Source organism: Antedon mediterranea, chromosome 5 (assembly GCF_964355755.1).
Source record: "Antedon mediterranea chromosome 5, ecAntMedi1.1, whole genome shotgun sequence".
Lineage (NCBI taxonomy): Eukaryota > Metazoa > Echinodermata > Crinoidea > Comatulida > Antedonidae > Antedon > Antedon mediterranea.
In genome coordinates, this window is record NC_092674.1 from 16,215,488 (window position 1) to 16,235,127 (window position 19,640).

The 19,640-nt window shown below is 30.2% G+C and overlaps 1 protein-coding gene across 1 annotated transcript; it reads right to left on the minus strand.

The window, feature by feature from the left end:
* Positions 1 to 4,877: 4,877 nt before the first annotated feature.
* LOC140049740 (G-protein coupled receptor GRL101-like) lies at positions 4,878 to 8,743 on the minus strand. The gene is made up of 5 exons (XM_072094690.1): positions 8,658 to 8,743; positions 8,437 to 8,508; positions 7,036 to 7,110; positions 6,436 to 6,507; positions 4,878 to 5,892 (listed from the first exon to the last, which is right to left on the minus strand). Exons 1-5 carry the CDS (start codon positions 8,741 to 8,743, stop codon positions 4,878 to 4,880), a joined length of 1,320 nt encoding a protein of 439 aa, XP_071950791.1.
* Positions 8,744 to 19,640: the final 10,897 nt, after the last annotated feature.

Genomic DNA, 19,640 nt, shown 5'->3' on the forward strand with positions numbered 1-19,640 from the left:
AGCTTTTCACATTTTGTCTTTTTGTTTTCAAATCATCAAGGTATACATATTTACAAAACATACAATATAGTAGCAAGAAAAAAAAAAAAAACAAAAACAAAAACAAAAACAAAAAAAAACAAAAAACATAATAGATTCATCATTCATGGTATCTCTTTTACATATTTTCTTCCTTAATCTGGTTGAGCATATACAGTATACCTGCAGATTTACATATTTCTTATCTTTTTTTCAGATTTAAACATTTGTAGGAGATTGATTTTTTTTTCTTTTTCCAATAAACTTAATATCTTTACTTTATAAATACAAAATGCTCCTAAAGTGTATAATTTATTTACGTAATTATTGTCAGTTTCAAATAAAAGTCTTTTGAAAGAAAAAACAGGAATATGTATGCTTACTGCTCTAATTATTTCGTTTATCTCTCTCCATAAACATTTTACTGTTATGCACTCTACTAACATATGTTTATCATTCTCAATAACATTGCATGTGTCACAACATGGGGAATTTACAAGTCTCCACCTATGTAATCTTTCATTTGTTGGCAATATTCTGTGCAACAATTTAAAATTAAAATGTGCCAGTTTTTTTTCTTTAAGACCAGAAACTTTCTTAACCCATATTTTTGTCCATGGCATATTACCAAATATGGATTCCCACTTAACCTGTGCCGTAGGTGTAATATATTGAGCATCTATTATGAATCTATATAATTGTCTAGACATATTTAAGACCTTATTGTTTGTAATAGGTATATCATTTACATTAATGTCATGTGTTGATTTTAAAATACATTTCCATTCTTTTGGAATGGCTTTCAATATACATGAATATTCACTGATCCAATTTTGTGTACATCTTAACCTTCTTTTTATCTCTATCGCAGGCTTAAACACATTATTATTTATTACATCATATATTTTTAAAAACCCTGAACTAATCCAGTTACAGTTATATAACGGCTTCTTTTTAATACATATAAACTCATTACCCCATAATGATTGATTAATAATGTCATCATAGCTTATTGGTTCCTTATTTAATCTATTATTACAAGCATTAGCTACTGCTATAGACTTAATAACTGAGAGGTAAAATGGTGGTACGGATATATTACACGGAACTTTTGATAAATTTGAGGTTAATGATTTTGGGCCTATCTTTTCTATATAAAATGTAGGTAAATATTTCCATTTGGCATCATCGTTTTCATACAGTCTCCTGTACCATTTAACTTGGAAAGATATTACCTGAGATCTGAATTCTACCATTTTTAGACCACCTTGACTGTAATTGGCACACATGGTTTTTCTTTTTATTTTCTCTTTCTTGGTTTCCCAAATGAATTTAAAAATTAATTTATCCACCTCTTTTATTACTTTTTCTGGTACTAGCAAAATGCAGGAATTGTATATAATTTTTGAGAGCGCTAATGTTTTTACAATAGTAATTCTTCCAAAAAAAGTGAGGTGTCTTTTCTCCCATGTTTTTAGGGTATTTTCTAATGCGTCTATTTTTTCTTTCCAGTTCTTTTGATAACAATATTCCTTATCATGTCCAACATAGATACCTAATATCCGAATTGGTGTGGATGTCCAAGAAATGTTACCATGTGTGTCCTTGCAGTCTCTTAAACTGCCAAGCCAAAAAGCATTTGTTTTATTCTTATTTAATTTTAATCCAGAAACCTCTCCAAACTTTTCAATAATACTTATGCTGTTATCTATACTATTTATATCCTTTAGAAAAAGCACAGTGTCATCTGCTAGCTGTGCAATCTTAATATCTTTAAATATACCATTGCCTGCAGGAACAATCAGGCCTTTGACCATATCACATGCTCTTATTTTTGTAGCTAGGACTTCAGCTACTAAAATAAACAATAGAGCAGACAAGGGACATCCTTGTCTAATACCTTGGTGCATTGCAAAACTTTCTGATTGCCAACCATTATTTGTGAATATACAATTTGTATTGTTATACAGTGCTTTTACCCAGTTCACAAATGAAATACCAAAATTGAATTTATTTAAGGCTTCTATTAAAAATGATCTATTGACACTGTCAAATGCTTTTTGGAAATCTAAACTTATAAGTATACCTTCAAGCTGTTCATTTTCCATGTAAGTAATTATGTCCTCTATTAGTCTTATATTGTCACCACCAAAGCGACCTTTTACATACCCTTTTTGGTCATTGTTTATTATATACTTTGCAACTCGATGTAATCTTGTTGTAAGAACAACTGACCTTTAATGTACCTGAATGCATCCAAAGATTTTGATTGGTTTCAATCGGTTAAAATTAAGCTGATGTATTTCTAACTATGTTATTATTATTTTTCACTGCTGAAACTGAACATTCTTAAAAGTTGAAATCCAACCCAAACCAAAAAAAATGGTTTTGATATTTAAAAAATTCTTTCTGTTAATATAAACCAAATTTCAATAAAAAGTCAATTAGCATGTCACAAAAAAAGAAAATATAAATGTTATTCTTTACTTAAATTTTATAGGAATAGGTTACGGACGAATTTTGATGAGAAGGGTTGCTGAGGTAATTATGTCAAAAAATAACTAAAAAACGTGAATAAATGAATATATTTAATATAAATAATTTCTAACTCATTATAATTTTTTCAGATTGGTTTAGAGAAAGGTTGCCAGAGAATGCAGTGGGCAGTGCTGGGTTGGAATAAACCAGCAATTAATATGTATAAAACAATCAACTCAATAGATTTAACAGCAACTGAGGACTGGCATATGTACACAATGTTTAAGCCTCAATTGTTAACATTTGTGACTAATTCTTAATTTTTCTATTTAAACACAATTTTCATTTTAGAAATGTTAGTATAATAATGTAATATTGTAATGCCTTTTCAACATGTTCTGCTTGCTGCTTTCCATGTGGCTACGTATGATTCGTTTACACCAGACATGTGGCTACGCGCATATCACGTTTTCGTCATGATTAATTTGCCGTATCAGACTGGAGCATGTGTGAAAGACCATTCATTAGTCTGGTCAAACTACGGTTTGACCTAGACAAAATTAGAACAGAATTTATTTTTGTTGTGCTTCCTAACAGTAAGACCCATCTGAACAACATATGAAAAATGGAGAAAAAGGGAAGATGAAGAAAAATTGCTAATTTGCATATAACTAAAATGGCCGTTTTCTCTCAATTTTACACAAATATCAGTATTAAAGCATCCGATTTTGGCAAACATATATTTTGCAAGAAAATCATGGAGATGTTTAAAAAATAAATTGTTACACTTTTAAAAATCCAAGATGGTTTAAAATATACTTCAAATATGGCTGCGATTTTTCTTATCCTGTATAAAACACCAAATCAAGTCTTTCACAATTGTCTGTCATAGGTCGTAGTCACGTATAGATTTTGCTTTTAGAAGCAGTCCTCATGAAACATTCATTTTCAGTATTAATATTGTAAAGTTTTCAAAGTAAAAGTTGGTCCTATTATCACCAATGGGAGTTTACGAATTTGCTGTCGCATTTATAAATTCCAAAACAAAAATGAAATACTTAGATTCCACAAATATTATTTAATTTTACTTTATTGATAAAATCAGATTTCTTTCTTCTTCTAACAATGTTAGACAACTTTAATCATGTTTAATGAAGATTGAATTATCATGTATTTAGAAGATAGGCCTACTGAAAGTTTTTCAGACAAAAAATATTTATAAAAAACAAATTACCATAGATGTAAATAGATAAAACTCGCGTTATTCACCAAACTAGTTACCAATTAACAATAATTAACTATTAATAAATAAATTAGTTTGAATCTATGAAACATCCACATATCAATAATGAAATTACTAACTTATTAGGAATAGATGAATTTCTTTAAAGCTCGGGTACAGGCATGAATTTTAAATATAATATCTGGTTAATTGTACATAAATCAAATATTTGTAACAGAAATCAAGACGAAAAACCATGAATAATAATATGGTCAAATACAAAATTTGGCAAAATTCTGCCAAAAAAAAAAACAGGAAGACTTTTTTTCAGTAGTTAGGTAGTTAACATAATGTAATAACATGTCTGGTGACTCCCTAGAAGGTGAAAAAAGATGGTGGATATACGGTGGATAATTTTTGCTATAGCATGAAAATAAAATTCTGAAGTTGAATAAAAATACCAGAAATGTAAAATTCAAGTTATATTACCTATATTTATTCATCTGATAACATTTTTTACCACATCGTTTATTTTTCATAGCTTTTTAAAATGCCTCTCTATTTTCAAAATTTGTGTACAAAGGAATAGAGATTTTACTGTGTAATTTGAACTATCCCCCCACTGATAAGAAAGTGCTTATTTTCAACAAGCTTGTGTAACACAAATAAAATCCCCAAAATTATGAAACATAAGGGAAACTATAGATCGATAATTATTGGAATGTATAATCAATAGAAATTTTTTGCCCACACCTGGCCTTTAAAATCGTGACAAAACTTAAAATAAATTAAATGAATTATATATACTAAAATCTTGACAATTATAAAACAACATTACCAAAATACATTGATGAATAATTTAAATGTGCATATAAATATACTGAAATCTTGAAAATTAAAATTATCAAACTACATTGATGAATTCATTAAATATTCTACAATCTTGACATAAATAAATTCTTAAATCATTTTAGCACAAACAAAAATATGAATTGTACAAGAATTAAGATAATTGTATAATAATAAAAATGCTTTTAACTGATATTAGTAAAAAGTTAACAAGTTTAAATTAGATAAAAATATGATTAAAACAAAATCAAAACAGAGAGTTATCAATTGCAACTCCCTGATTAGTGATTGAATTCAATAAATAGCCAAATCACAATGTATTAAGTGGAATCTGTAGAGGTGCCGGTTGACGCACTTTGCACTTAAACATATAAGCAATTGTGTAAAGATACGGATTGACTGAGGAGTTGATGGGTATGATGAATGTCGCTGCCCAAACATATATTTCATCAGGAATCGTCATCCAACCCGTCTCGGAACCAATTGCCATTACTATAATCGGGGCCCAGCAACAGAAATCAGTGAAAACTATCAGGCCTAGTTTTCTCGCCATTTTTAACTGTTCTTTTCTCTGCTGTCTTCTGTTGACAGTGGCCCCCGATCTCTTCACTGACAAGAAAATTGTCAGATAACTAAGTACAATTACAAAAAAGCCGACGCCATTAAAGGCAACAAAAATGGCAACAGCATACTCCCAACCTGGCCACCGACTTCTGGTTAAAGGTAGTGCAAGGCACACACTTTCCTTTCCATAATAATTGTCACCAAAATACGATAAGTTTAATTCATTGGCTGTCACTGGAAGAAAACTCAGCACAATCCAGAATAGCCATCCGAAGCTGATAATGATTCGACATTTTGTACGATTGAGGCGTTTCGTACTAAATGGATTAACAATGTTAATAGCTCGATCCACACTCAGCAGCATCAGTGTAAACACTGAACATTGCCCAGAGAGTGTAGAAATAGCCCCTGCAAAACTGCAAAGAACACTATTTCTCCAAACTCTGGAAACCTTTCCGTATCTTCCTCTGTAATGTATATCCACACTCGCAATGATGATCAGATAGACTGCCATCAGCAGGTCAGACACGGCGAGGTTGGTGATAAGTGTAGTTTGGACTTTGTTAATATCATTATCTTTTTTAAACTTTCGTGAAACGATAACAACAACATTCCCAATGACCGAAGATAACCCGATAATCATCATCAGCACACGGAGAAGTTCATTTTTTAGCAAGTCTTCACACGATGCAAATGCATCTGAAGGTTCGCAGACATCGATGGCGCCCACAAGGCAACAGAGACTAGAGTATTCCGAGTACCTAAAAGAATCAAATATAGCAACATAATAAGTGATAAGTTATTATTTTGTTGTATCTTAAAAGAAAATGTTATTATATTTTGAGAAATTTTTAAAAATACTCAAGAACTAACATTCTTAAGTTTTGAAATTTGTGCACATTTTTAAGTCACCCACCTGCATTCTTGAAATACCCACATGCAACTAATTCAAGTTTACGTGTCTCCCTTTTATTTTCCAGTCCCGAACTGCGACTGGATTAACAGAATGCTCCTGTGACTTAAGCACAAATTTAGTGGCGCATTTGTGAATTTCAAAAACATGCAAAATTAAATTTTGAAAAACAAGAGAGATCTTTATCGTCGTAAGTTTCCACTATCATCATGTTGATTGTAAACTAGTCCGTGTGGTGGCAGTCTTTCACAGATGGTTTTGGGGATTAGTAAAATACTTTTATTTCTATTTTTTTTTAAACTAGATTTTTTAATTTATTTTTTTCAACAATTACTTTATTTTTACCAGGGAGTTACTTGGATTGCCCAAATTGTGAAAAATCATTACTTACAATTCGTTTAAGCTTATCAATTGTTGAAAGGTCCTATCCCTGTAAACCTGTATCTTGTTGCCTTTTAATTTTCTAAAAAAACAATAAATTCAAACTCAATAAGTTTGTTTTAACACTTCTTAATTCCTTCATTACTTAATATATATGCTGTACTTATTAACATTTCTTATTTTTATACTGTACAGAAGGAATAATAAGTTTAGATTTGTGTGTGTGTGTGTGAACAACACAAATAGGTTAATGCTAAACTATCAAACTTTATGTGAAAACCATATGGACACAATGATATCATATTACTAGCATATTCAGCACATCACACATTTTGTCCTTGTGTAGATTAGTGTTTAGTTACACATTGCACTGATTATATAAGCATGTTCTCAGTTGCGAATCCATGATATCCGAAATGTGGAACACTATTGAATTTAGTGGTAAATCACACGCACTAATATTGTTAATAATAATTCAATTGAGGCAGTCAAATGGGAATGTTCCCCCTGATCCTGATACAAATCAAATCAATTCAGGTCATCATAATTATGTGTTGTGGACATTCAGGAAGGCAATATGCAAATTATATCTTACATAATGTTAACTTACAAAATTAAAAGTGATGAAGCAAAAGAAGAGAATGCCTCAGGATCTATGGTAGTTATAGCGTTGTTATCTAAGTTCCTGTTTAAAGATAAATTAATAGACATTTAATAAATATTTGTTTATTGAAAAATATGTTTTATTTAAAAATGTTATGTCCCCTATCAAATCAGACTTTGAATAGGCCGTTTTGTTATTTTAATAAAGTTATTCACTTCCATAGAATAAAAAAATTTAAACAATATAAAAAGACAAAGTAAATGGTTAAATTCAACAATTTATTTTTTGCTTAATATATGTATATTTTTTTGGTCAAAGTGAACTTAAATATTTATGTGACAATTAAAAACATTGTTTTTTTAAATATTTGGACAATGTATCTTTAAGACTATATTACGATTTAAAATGTTATACTGAGAGTAAAAAGCATTCCTGCTTGAAACTACGGTAGTTATTATACAGTAGAGGTAATGATGAAAGAAAAGTCTATCTGGAGCTGACTACACCACAGACTCATTCATTCATTCATTCTTTATTTAGCCTTTAAAATCGAAATACATTTAAAACAAGGTAACAAAAACAAGACAGGGTGGAAATCTAAGGAGGCAAGGATAAGCAAAAGCAATTAAAATCGCTGTAGCTCGCAGGCTTGCTTATCCATCCTTAGACTAAAAATAAAATAATTTATAGTAATTAAAATCATATAATAATATATAATTTGTTTGATTCAGTCTTATGGTAAGATTTCATTCTTTTTAAAGTCACGGAAATATCTTTAAATCAATTAATCAATTATAATTAATGTTGTTCATTCGAATTCCATTGACTGACACAGGTGTTTACTCAATGTTTGTTAGGGCAGTCCATGAAATTCAGTATTAACTGGAATAATTATATATAATAACCATAATTTAGGAAGTATTGAAAAAAATCTCCAAATGATTTCAAACATTGGTACCAGTGTTACAGCAATGTTAGGGCAGTCCATGACATCCAGTATCAACTGGAATAATTAGAATAGTTCTAAAACCTTAAATGATAAATAATACAAATTAAGTTAGTTGCAAATCATCTATTGATTTAATATAAACACTGCATTTACTCCTTTTATTTTTGTTTGTTTTCAGTTTATAAGTTCCATTTACAGCTTTGTTGGCAACAAAAACCACTCCGCTACTAAGTCTCAAGCTTTACTTGCCCACCCTGTAAATGTTTTGCTTTATCCTAGAGAATAGTAACCCTTTTATAGTACAAAAGTGTTATTTCAGGCAAGTCGACCAGTGGCTCCAGGTTCATCATCATAAAATAGGCATAATTTTACAAACATTTAATTGAAAGATTACACTATAAAATACATATTGTACAATGTATTGATTTGGGATAAATTTGTTAAGATATTATACTCACAGTTCTGTCAATGCTGTCAAACCATTAAATGCATTTGCTGGCAATTTCTTTATTTGGTTATTGTCCAACCTCCTAAAATAAAGAATACACAGTCAAAAGAAATTAAAATATATTTTGTACGATTTTCTTTTCCTATGACTTGTTTTAGATATGGTCCATAATACAGTTGAAACCTCCTGTGGACACCACTTGTAAATGGACACCTCATAACGGATACTCACATAAAAGTCTGTGTGTCCTTTTTATTCAATATAGTGCATTGGTAAGTACCATTAGGGAAGAGTGGAATTACTTTCCCTGTTACCATCTTAAATCATCTCAAACATTTCCATAAGAGGACAGGAAAAACATTTTATTTGTATAGATAACTTCTAAAAACTGTTTATTTTCTAAAAATAATTTTAAATACTGAAATCTATGTTACTTTACTTTAAAATAGCCTTTATGTTGGAGAATTAGACGCTATACATTATTTGTTATAGTACAAGATTAAATTCATTCATTCATTCATTTTATTTGGTCCAATATAAAAATACATCAGAAATTCCTCTTATATACACTGCAGAGATAATAACAATATACGTACATGCAGAAAACAATCAATATAAAAAATCACTGATAAAATATCAATTCTAATTCTCCGACTGGGCAATTATCACAAAATTTAATGCAATATTGTGTTTTGTCTGATTGTGAAATCTACTTTTGACTTACTGTATAACAAAATTTAAACATGAACTCATTTTTTATGTAGTAATTCGATCATAATTATAAAGTACATATCAATAAAAATACTCACAGCAATGTCAATGCAGTTAAACCAAAAAATGCATTTGCTGGCAATGTGCTTATCTTGAAATCTCTCAACCACCTTCAAGATAAAACAATTTAGTATTAACCAAGTAGCTACGGTGGCTGATTTCCGCCAAAGAAAAAAATTATTTTATAATAATAACGCCGTGTTAGGGCGTTATAACGCCGTAATAGGGCGTTATAACGCCGTAATTAGGACGTTATAACGCCCTAAATATACAATCTGTTCACACGTACATGCCCGTAGTACCTCTCGGTGCATTCACAGATTTTAGAAAGTCACGTGGTACATTACTTTTATTATGTGTATGGAGTCGAGTCATGTGCTTAAAAAATGTATAACATTCACAAGGTTTTAAATATCAAAACAATCAATTTGTTTAAAGGTTTTGTTAAGATAACGCAGTCTTAAAGTTACTGCGAAGATGATTTTAAACAACAAAATGTAAAAACAATGCATTACTATAGAGAATCGCTGTACAAAATAAACGCGTAAAGAGCCAGCCAGAGCCGTTAAATTAAATAGATTAAAGCTATTTTTTTGGTTTAAAATCATCAAAAAATAATGTTATTATTGTTTTAACAAAAACCTTTAAACAAATTGATTCAATCCATTCAAAGTCGCAACTCTAGGGTGGCTGATTTCCGCTAAAGAATTTTTTTTTTATATAATAATACGGCGTTATAACGCCCTAATACGGCGTTATAACGCCCTAATTAGGTCGTTATAACGCCGTATTATTATAAAAAAAATAATTTTCTTTGGCGGAAATCAGCCACCGTAAGTAGCAGACCATGTATTACGAAATAATTTTCATGTTTTGCGATATGTATTACATATTATTATGTCTATTTCGTGAGATCCCTATAGACAAGTTCTATTTCCTCTGAAATATGATGTAAGAAGCATTTTTGGGTAGAAGCTGGGATCCACTTGATTTAGGATATTTCGACCTCGCTGATTACGAATATGGCGGATCCCAAGCGAAATTCGGCCATCTAAGCCCTTAATTTGCATAATTAAAAATGGCGGCCATTTTTTATAATTACCCTATATCTCGAGAACCACTAGTCACAGATAATTAATTTTGGTGTCAAAATGTTTTAAATATATGTTTTTATATTCACTTTAATGACACATTTTCTCAAAAAATGGATGCAAGTCTTATTTCTGACATTTTGACCTTTGACCTTGATTTATCGTATCTCAGTAACCAATAATCGGAGAGACACGAAATAGGGCTCAAATTGTTCAGAAACTATACATTCTTATTTATTATAATGAAATGTTTTTACAAAAAATGGCCGATTCTACAACTATTGACCTTTGAACTATTAGTCAAATATAATAATATAATAATAATATAACTTTGAAAATTGTGGTCTTATGAATTTTTTTTTCTTTTTAAATTGTTTAAAACATGTGTGTTTCTATACAGTCTAATGGCACATTTTGTACAAGAATGGCCGATAGTATGGTTATTGACCTTTAAACTACAGCATAGGCCTACTGTATACTGAATATAATATAATTGCATAACTATGAAATTATTTATACTCAATAATAATTAGTAAAATTATAAAATTCACTGCCATCAAATATGATGTGTTATGATTTATATAGATTTAAAAAAAAATTGAACACGCAAGTTACATTTGTTGAAATTTGAAATTACCTGCCATCAATATGATGGAGTATGATTATAGATTTTTAAAAATGTGAACATGTCAGCTACATTTGGAAATTACCTGCCATCAATATGATGGATTATGATTATAGATTTAAAAAAGAATTTGAACACATAAGCTACATTTGAAAATTACCTGCCATCAATATGATGGATTATGATTATAGATTTAAAAAAGGATTTGAACACGTCAGCTACATTTGGAAATTACCTGCCATCAATATGATGGATTATGATTGTATAGTACCTGCCATCAATATGATGGATTATGATTGTATAGGTTTGAAAGAAAAGTGAACACGTAAGCTACATTTGGAATGAACATGTTAAGGGCATCAGTTTTGATCATTCATGCAAAGGTTTCCGTCATCTTTAGCGTTGTTACAGTAGCATATTAAAGCTGTACATGGTAGTTTTGACTTTTTGCACCTACATCTATATGGTTATGCATCGTGTCTTGCATCAACAATAAATCATCTCTAACGAAGCAGTAGGAATAGCTCCATTTTTCAGAAGCACTGGTTGAAGTTTACCATTAGATAGCTCCCAACCAAAATATGTTGGTGATGGCAAATGCTGGATTGGCGATACAGCTTTTTTCAATACGAGTGCTTGGAAGTGTGCTCTTTTTATATGCTGGTGCACTGCATCGCTTGTTGGAGATAATGCCTCTGGTTTTTTGTTTTTTTTAACATGGCATGCCTAACTTAAAACTGTCGATAAAGGACACCACCAGACAAAGATGAACCAAAACACAGAGACCAATTCGTCGAATTATAGAAAGTGGTGAAATACCGCTGCCAAATTGCTGGTCAAACTTGTTGGCATTACAAGATAATAATGCAGATCTGACACGATTTCTATCAGAGGAGTTGATTCGTCAAGCTCCTGTAGACAAAGAAATTGTCACAGCTGGTGGATTTATGAAAGAATCAGTTGTTAAATCATCAAAATTGTACACGAATACGTTGTCTCTGGTCAGACCATGAAGAATAGGACACGAGACTTGTCATGCTGCCAATGTCCGATACGACACAGTTGTAGTTGCTTCTAGGGATACAGACGTACGTACTAGTGATTCTAGTGTCTCACTACCAAAGCATGGTATCCAAATGGATGATGATAGGGACATCCAAAAAAAGAAAGTATCTATAAAAGACATTTTTCAAGCCTTGCCCGAGGGTTCTGCAAAAGCACTGATTCCATTCCACACTATTAGTGGATGCGATACTACCTCATATCCAGGGAAGAGTTAAATTATATTAATACATACATACAGTAATTTAACTCTTCACTGCTCATATCTAAGTGGTCACTCAAAGGCATCGGCATGGGAAGTATTAAAAAAAGGTATGAACTAATTAAAGACCTGGGAGAAAACCTATCAGTGACCAAGTTATTATGAAATCGGAAAGATTCATTTGCTACGTTTACGGTGTTGGTCAAGTTAAAAGTACCAATAAAGTTAGGCTTTAAAAAAAAAAGGCATTACCTCCAACAAGCGATGCAGTGCACCAACATATAAAAAGAGCACACTTCCAAGCACTCGTATGGAAAAAAGCTGTATCGCCAATCCAGCATTTGCCATCACCAACATATTTTGGTTGGGAGCTATCTAATGGTAAACTTCAACCAGTGCTTCTGAAAAATGAAGCTATTCCTACTGCTTCGTTAGAGATGATTTATTGTGGATGCAAGACACGATACATAACCAATAAATGTAGGTGCAAGAAGTCAAAACTACCATGTACAGCTTTATGCCGCTGTAACAACGCTAAAGATGACGGAAACCTTTGCATGAATGATCTTAACTGATGCCCTTAACATGTTCATTCCAAATGTAGCTTACGTACGTGTTCACATTTTCTTTTAAATCTATACAATCATAATCCATCATATTGATGGCAAGTAATTTTCAAATGTAGCTTACGTGTTCAAATTCTTTTTTAAATCTATAATCATAATCCATCATATTGATGGCAGGTACTATACAATCATAATCCATCATATTGATGGCAGGTAATTTCCAAATTTCCAAATGTAGCTGACGTGTTCAAATTCTTTTTTAAATCTATAATCATAATCCATCATATTGATGGCAGGTAATTTTCAAATGTAGCTTACGTGTTCAAATTCTTTTTAAAATCTATAATCATAATCCATCATATTGATGGCAGGTAATTTCCCAATTTCCAAATGTAGCTGACGTGTTCAAATTCTTTTTTAATTCTATAATCATAATCCATCATATTGATGGCAGGTAATTTTCTAATGTAGCTTACGTGTTCAAATTCTTATTTAAATCTATAATCATAATCCATCATATTGATGGCAGGTAATTTCCAAATGTAGCTGACATGTTCACATTTTAGAAAATCTATAAGCACACTCCATCATATTGATGGCAGGTAATTTCAAATTTCAAATTTCAAAAAATGTAACTTGCGTATTCAAATTCCTTTTTAAATCTATATAAATAATAACACATCATATTTGATGGCAGTGAATTTTATAATTTTACTAATTGTTATTGTGTATAAATAATTTCATAGTTATGCAATTATATTATATTTAGTATACAGTAGGCCTATGCTGTAGTTAAAAGGTCAATAACCATACTATCGGCCATTCTTGTACAAAATATTCCATTAGACTGGATAGAAACACGTCACATGTTTTAAACAATTTAAAAAGAAAAAAAAATTCATAAGACCACAATTTTCAAAGTTATATTATTATTATATTATTATATTTGACTAATAGTTCAAAGGTCAATAGTTGTAGAATCGGCCAGTTTTTGTAAAAACATTTCATTATAATAAATATGAATGTATAGTTTCTGAACAATTTGAGCCCTATTTCGTGTCTCTCCGATTATTGGTTACTGAGATACGATAAATCAAGGTCAAAGGTCAAAATGTCAGAAATACAACTTGCATCAATTTTTTGAGAAAAAGTGTCATTAAAGTGAATATAAAAACATATATTTAAAACATTTTGACACCAAAATTAATTATCTGTGACTAGTGGTTCTCGAGATATAGGGTAATTATAAAAAATGGCCGCCATTTTTAATTATGCAAATTAAGGGCTTAGATGGCCGAATTTCGCTTGGGATCCGCCATATTCGTAATCAGCGAGGTCGAAATATCCTAAATCAAGTGGATCCCAGCTTCTACCCAAAAATGCTTCTTGATTCGTTTTCTAGGCCGTTTTTTGAGAAATGGAACCTGTCTACTACCTGTATAGACTCTACATGCCATTATTCCCAATATGGACACCCCTCGAAAGGAAAATGGAATAGTCCAGGCGCCGTAGAGGGCCGTACAAACGTCTCTCACGCGCGCATGCATGACATCGTCCTCATATTCCAAGATCCACGTGATCACGGCGAGGGGAGGCGGGAGGGATTGCTATACAGGTAGGTATCTCACTCATACATAGACTATACCAACACCACTGTTGGTTTGTGTAATCATATACCATCTTGTAAGTGGCCATGTTTTTTTGTTGGTTTTAGTTTGGAACAAAAATTATTACAAAAAGTTTCTAAAATTTAGTTTTATTTGAAAATTCTAGAAAGTTTGTAGGAATTCAGAGTAAAAAAATACTCACAGTTCTGGCAGTGATGTCAACCCATTAAACGCATTGGCTTCTAGTGTACGTATTTGATTAGATTCCACCAAGCTAGAAATCAAGAAAAGTAAAGTTCAGTAAGAAAAAATTGCAGTATTCAAAACTATATATACTACTATAAACTATAATTTAAAACCATTAGTTACCATTAAAGATTAGATCTAAGAATTCTAATTCTCCGACTGGGTAATTATCACAAAATTTAATTCAAAATTGTGTTTTGTCTGCTTGCTTGTGAAATGTTACTTTTCTTTGTTTTCCACGGGATTACACTGTAGTGATATAGGTGGACAACATTATACATCGCAATTCAGTTATTTTTGTAAACACACATATCCCCCCCCCCCCCCTGTTTTTAATGGTGGTGGGGGAGGGGGATCCTGTTGTCACCGCTGTAATTCAATAAATGAAACAGGTACTGAAATGGTACTGAATGATGCTTCATTTTATGAAAACCACATAAAATAATCATGATTATTGAAAGAAAATTAGACATTGGTATAAGAAATGCATTAAAAAAGTAGAAATAACAAAGCAATTTCAATCAATATGTAAATAATGTTTAGGTAAGTTTTGATTTTTAAAGAATAGGTTTAAGCAGCAAGACAAGAAATATGATATGAACTAACTTTAATTTTATAGCCTTGTTTTGTTCACATTCATTTATTCATTCATATTCAATATCATAAGTAAAAAATAGAAATTTTGTTCTCATAGTACACTGTTTAAGCTAAATTATGTTACAAAATAAAATATAACAGTTTATTATATCTCAACCGTATGTTGTAACAGTAAATAAAAATATAATTATATTTTATTTGTATTACCAACTGAATGGATCTTTTAAAGGGTAAATTATGTTTGTTTTTTTTATAGGCATGTTGCAAGTCATGACAAAATATCTTTTATTTTTTAACAGCAAACTGTAGTGATAGTATGCCTAGTGTCACTTAACCCTGAACGGAATGATAATAATGAAATGGCAAAGATTAAAACTGTGTAGCATTTTTTAATTCATTTTTGCTGTACATACATTGAACTAATGAATTATTAATCAAAAGAAATTCATAAGAGTAACTAAAAAAAAAATACCTGTAATCAGTGATTTGCCCGACGTGCAATATCCTTCAAAGTAAGAGAAATACAAAGTAATTGTTATTATAAAAAATATATATATATATATATTTTTTGATAATTCAAAACAAAATAACTACATAAACAAAATGTAGTAAATCTTACTTAAAGGATATTTAAATTGTAAAATATTATTTTACAACTGAAAATTTATTTTGATTTATTATATTATCTTACAAAAAATTAAAAAAATTCATAGTGAATTCATTAAAAAGAAGTTGTTTATTGTCGTGATGTGGTTTCCCGATTAATCGTACGATCAAAACGGTACTGGGTATGATTAAAAAGAAGTTGTTTATTTTTGGGGTTGGGTGTGGGGAGTGGTTTAAACTTATAATCACATAATAATATAATTATTATATATTAATTATTTTGTTATAGTTGTCCTACAATGTAAAATACAATTTCTAATTTAACTTTTTAATTAAAACTAAATTGTAGTACAGTAAATACATTATACTGCATGTAATCCATCTATTGTATACTTTAGTATGTCAAAATATAATATGTTAAAATAAAAATTTGGTAAATATATTTTAATAATTTATTTCCTAAAACAAAATGTTTACACCAAATTCAAATCGTTAGCAACCATAATAAATGTATTATCTAATATGTAATACAGATTCAGTTTCAATTGTTATATCTTACAAAATTAAATAGTTCAATCATGGTGTATACATTTAAAAAATGTTGATTTTAAAATTATTTGAAATAATTTGATAAATTTAAAAATGTTGATTTTAAAATTCTTTTTCTGTAAATAGTCGTAATGTACACATTAGTCCATTTTTACAATTGAACCTACAATGAATGCACTCCATTGTATAAACATTTTAATGTCAAAATATAAAATATATATGTAAATTTTAATTTTAAATCACTACATAAACAAATACTAACTAGATTTAATTCGTCACTATGACGAATTATAGGTTATATGCATTGATTTAAATAAAGATAATTGATTTTTAAAAGATATATTGATTGATTGATTTTGTCAGAATCTTTAATTATTTATAATATATGATAGGACCTTGCTAACGCGAACACCATAGCCGGTATCACAATCCGATCAAAGATCCATATGCGTATAATGTCATAAACCACATTTGTTGTTACATAATAATAAAGACATAAGTTAATTTTTATCTAGATTTCATTATAAATCATGTGTATAATCTATACACTAAGAAATAAATTTGAACAAACAATACGGATAATAAAAAAAAAATCTTATTTCGTTTCCCAAGGTGAGACTCGAACTCGGTACCTTGAATGCCATAGACACGAGCACAGACCATTGAGCCATACACAACTGACTAAAAGTTGGAGAAAAATTCCTCCGTGTATTTACTATGCAGTAACCACTTTGGTGCAGATAGATTATTACATACCGCAATGAATTATAATTTTTTACTATGATGACATCTTTAAAAATTGAAAAAAAATGATGCACTGTCAAACTATATACTTTTACCTTTAATATATGAACTTCTTAAGGAAGAAAGTTAATGTTAAGTTTGTTATTTTGGCCTAAGAAAATGTTATAATTTGTTTGATTGTCGAAATTAATTTTGTTAAATTTAATATGCCATTAATGATGACTTAATCAACTTTTGTTCTTCTAATTTCATAATAAATCATACATATGATACATACACTTCAAGAAAATTAAATAAAAAATAGGTGTTCCCGAGCATCCTAACGATATATATTAACTTTAAAATTTAGCATATTTTCACCATTTTGTTAACTTACACGTGCGTAGCCTGTCACATTTGACGTGCTCGTATAACGCTGTTTCGCGTTGAAAAGTGAATAAAATATGATAATATTATTAAAGAAAGGTTATACAACAGTAATCGGACAAAAACAGTGCGCATTAACGTTTGACGCGCAGTGCACGTGCAAAAATCTGCGCACTCATGGCAATTTTTTAAACGCTTAAAATTGCCTGAAACGTACTCTAATTTCATCGAAAATAAATTCTGACAATTTTCAACATTTTAAGCGCGCGTACGCATGCGTTATATGCGCTACGCACGTAATTGTATTGCCATATGATGAAATATGACCTGAAATTTATGAGTACCAAATTTTGTTTAATTGTGATTCATGCTTGTGAAGATATGAGTACAAACGTGATTTCGTTAAATCACGCGTAGACCGCGTAATTTTTGATTGCGCATCGTGAAAACATAACCACTTCGATTCCTGGCCATAAGGAATATACTCTGAAAAATTGACTTAGATAGATGAAACTTATGCCAAGATAATTCACGGACAAATAGTGCTAAGGAAAGAATAAATAAATAAACTAGATTTAATTCGTCACTATGACGAATTATAGGTTATATGCATTGATTTAAATAAAGATAATTGATTTTTAAAAGATATATTGATTGATTGATTTTCTCAGAATCTTTAATTATTTAAAATATATGATAGGACCTTGCTAACGCGAACACCATAGCCGGTATCACAATCCGATCAAAGACCCATATGCGTATAATGTCATAAACCACATTTGTTGTTACATAATAATAAAGACATAAGTTAATTTTTATCTAGATTTCATTATAAATCATGTGTATAATCTATACACTAAGAAATAAATTTTAACAAAAAATACGGATAATAAAAAAAAAATCTTATTTCGTTTCCCAAGGTGAGACTCGATCTCGGTACCTTGAATGCCATAGACACGAGCACAGACCACCGAGCTGTACGTACACAACTGACTAAAAGTTGTAGAAAAATTCCTCCGTGTATTTACTATGCAGTAACCACTTTGATGCAAATAGATTATTACATACCGAAATGAATTATAATTTTTTACTATGATGACATCTTTAAAATGTATACAAATGATGCACTGTCAAACTACATACTTTTAACTTTAATATATGAATTTTTTAAGGAAGAAAGTTAATGTTAAGTTTGTTATTTTGGCCTAAGAAAATGTCATAATTTGTTTGATTGTCGAAATTGTTTTTTTTAAATTTAATATGCAATTAATGATGACTTAATCAACTTTTGTTCTCTTTATTTGATAATAAATCATACATATGATACATACACTTCAAGAAAATGAAATAAAAAATAGGTGTTCCCCTGCATTCTGACGATATATATTAATTTAAAAATTTAGCATATTTTCACCATTTTGTTAACTTATACGTGCGTAGCCAGTCACTTTTGACGTGCTCGTATAACGCAATTTCGAGTTGAAACCTGAATCAAATATGATGATATTATTAAAGAAAGATTGTAAAACAGAAATCGGGCAAAAAGAGTGCGCATTAACGTTTAGTGCGCGTGCAAAAAGCTGCGCTCTCATGGCAATTTTTTAAACGCTTAAAATTGCCTGAAACGTACTCTAATTTCATCGAAAATAAATTTTGACAATTTTGAACATTTTAAGCGCGCGTACGCAAGCGTTATATGCGCTACGCACGTAATTTTATTGCCATATGATGAAATATGACCTGAAATTTATGAGTACCAAATTTTGTTTAATTGTGATTCATGCTTGTGAAAATATGATTACAAACGTGATTTCGTAAAATCGCGCGTAGACCGCGTAATTTTTGATTACGCATCGTGAAAATATAACCACATCGATTCCTGGCCATGAGGAATATACTCTGAAAACTTGACTTAGCTAGATTAAACTGATGCCAAGATAATGCACGGACAAAATAGTGCTAAGGAAAGAATAAATAAATAAATAAAGATTTTGACAGAATCAAGAGGTTATATGCATATCATGCATATAACCTAATAAATAAATAAAGAAATAAATAAAGATTGTGACAGAATCAAGAGGTTATATGCATGATAATGCATATAACCTAATTATTTAGTAACATTTGTTATAATGATATTTATATTGTGACATTTACAATAAAAATTTATTTTGAATTATTT

Coding starts and splice junctions, on each gene's coding strand:
- LOC140049740 (XM_072094690.1), bottom strand. CDS start 8,743: ATGGTAACAGGGAAAGTAATTCCACTCTTCCCTAATGGTACTTACCAA. Junction 8,509..8,657: donor AAGGACACACAGACTTTTAT/GTGAGTATCCGT, acceptor TCTTTATTTTAG/GAGGTTGGACAATAACCAAA. Junction 6,508..7,035: donor GCTTCATCACTTTTAATTTT/GTAAGTTAACAT, acceptor TTGTTTTTTTAG/AAAATTAAAAGGCAACAAGA.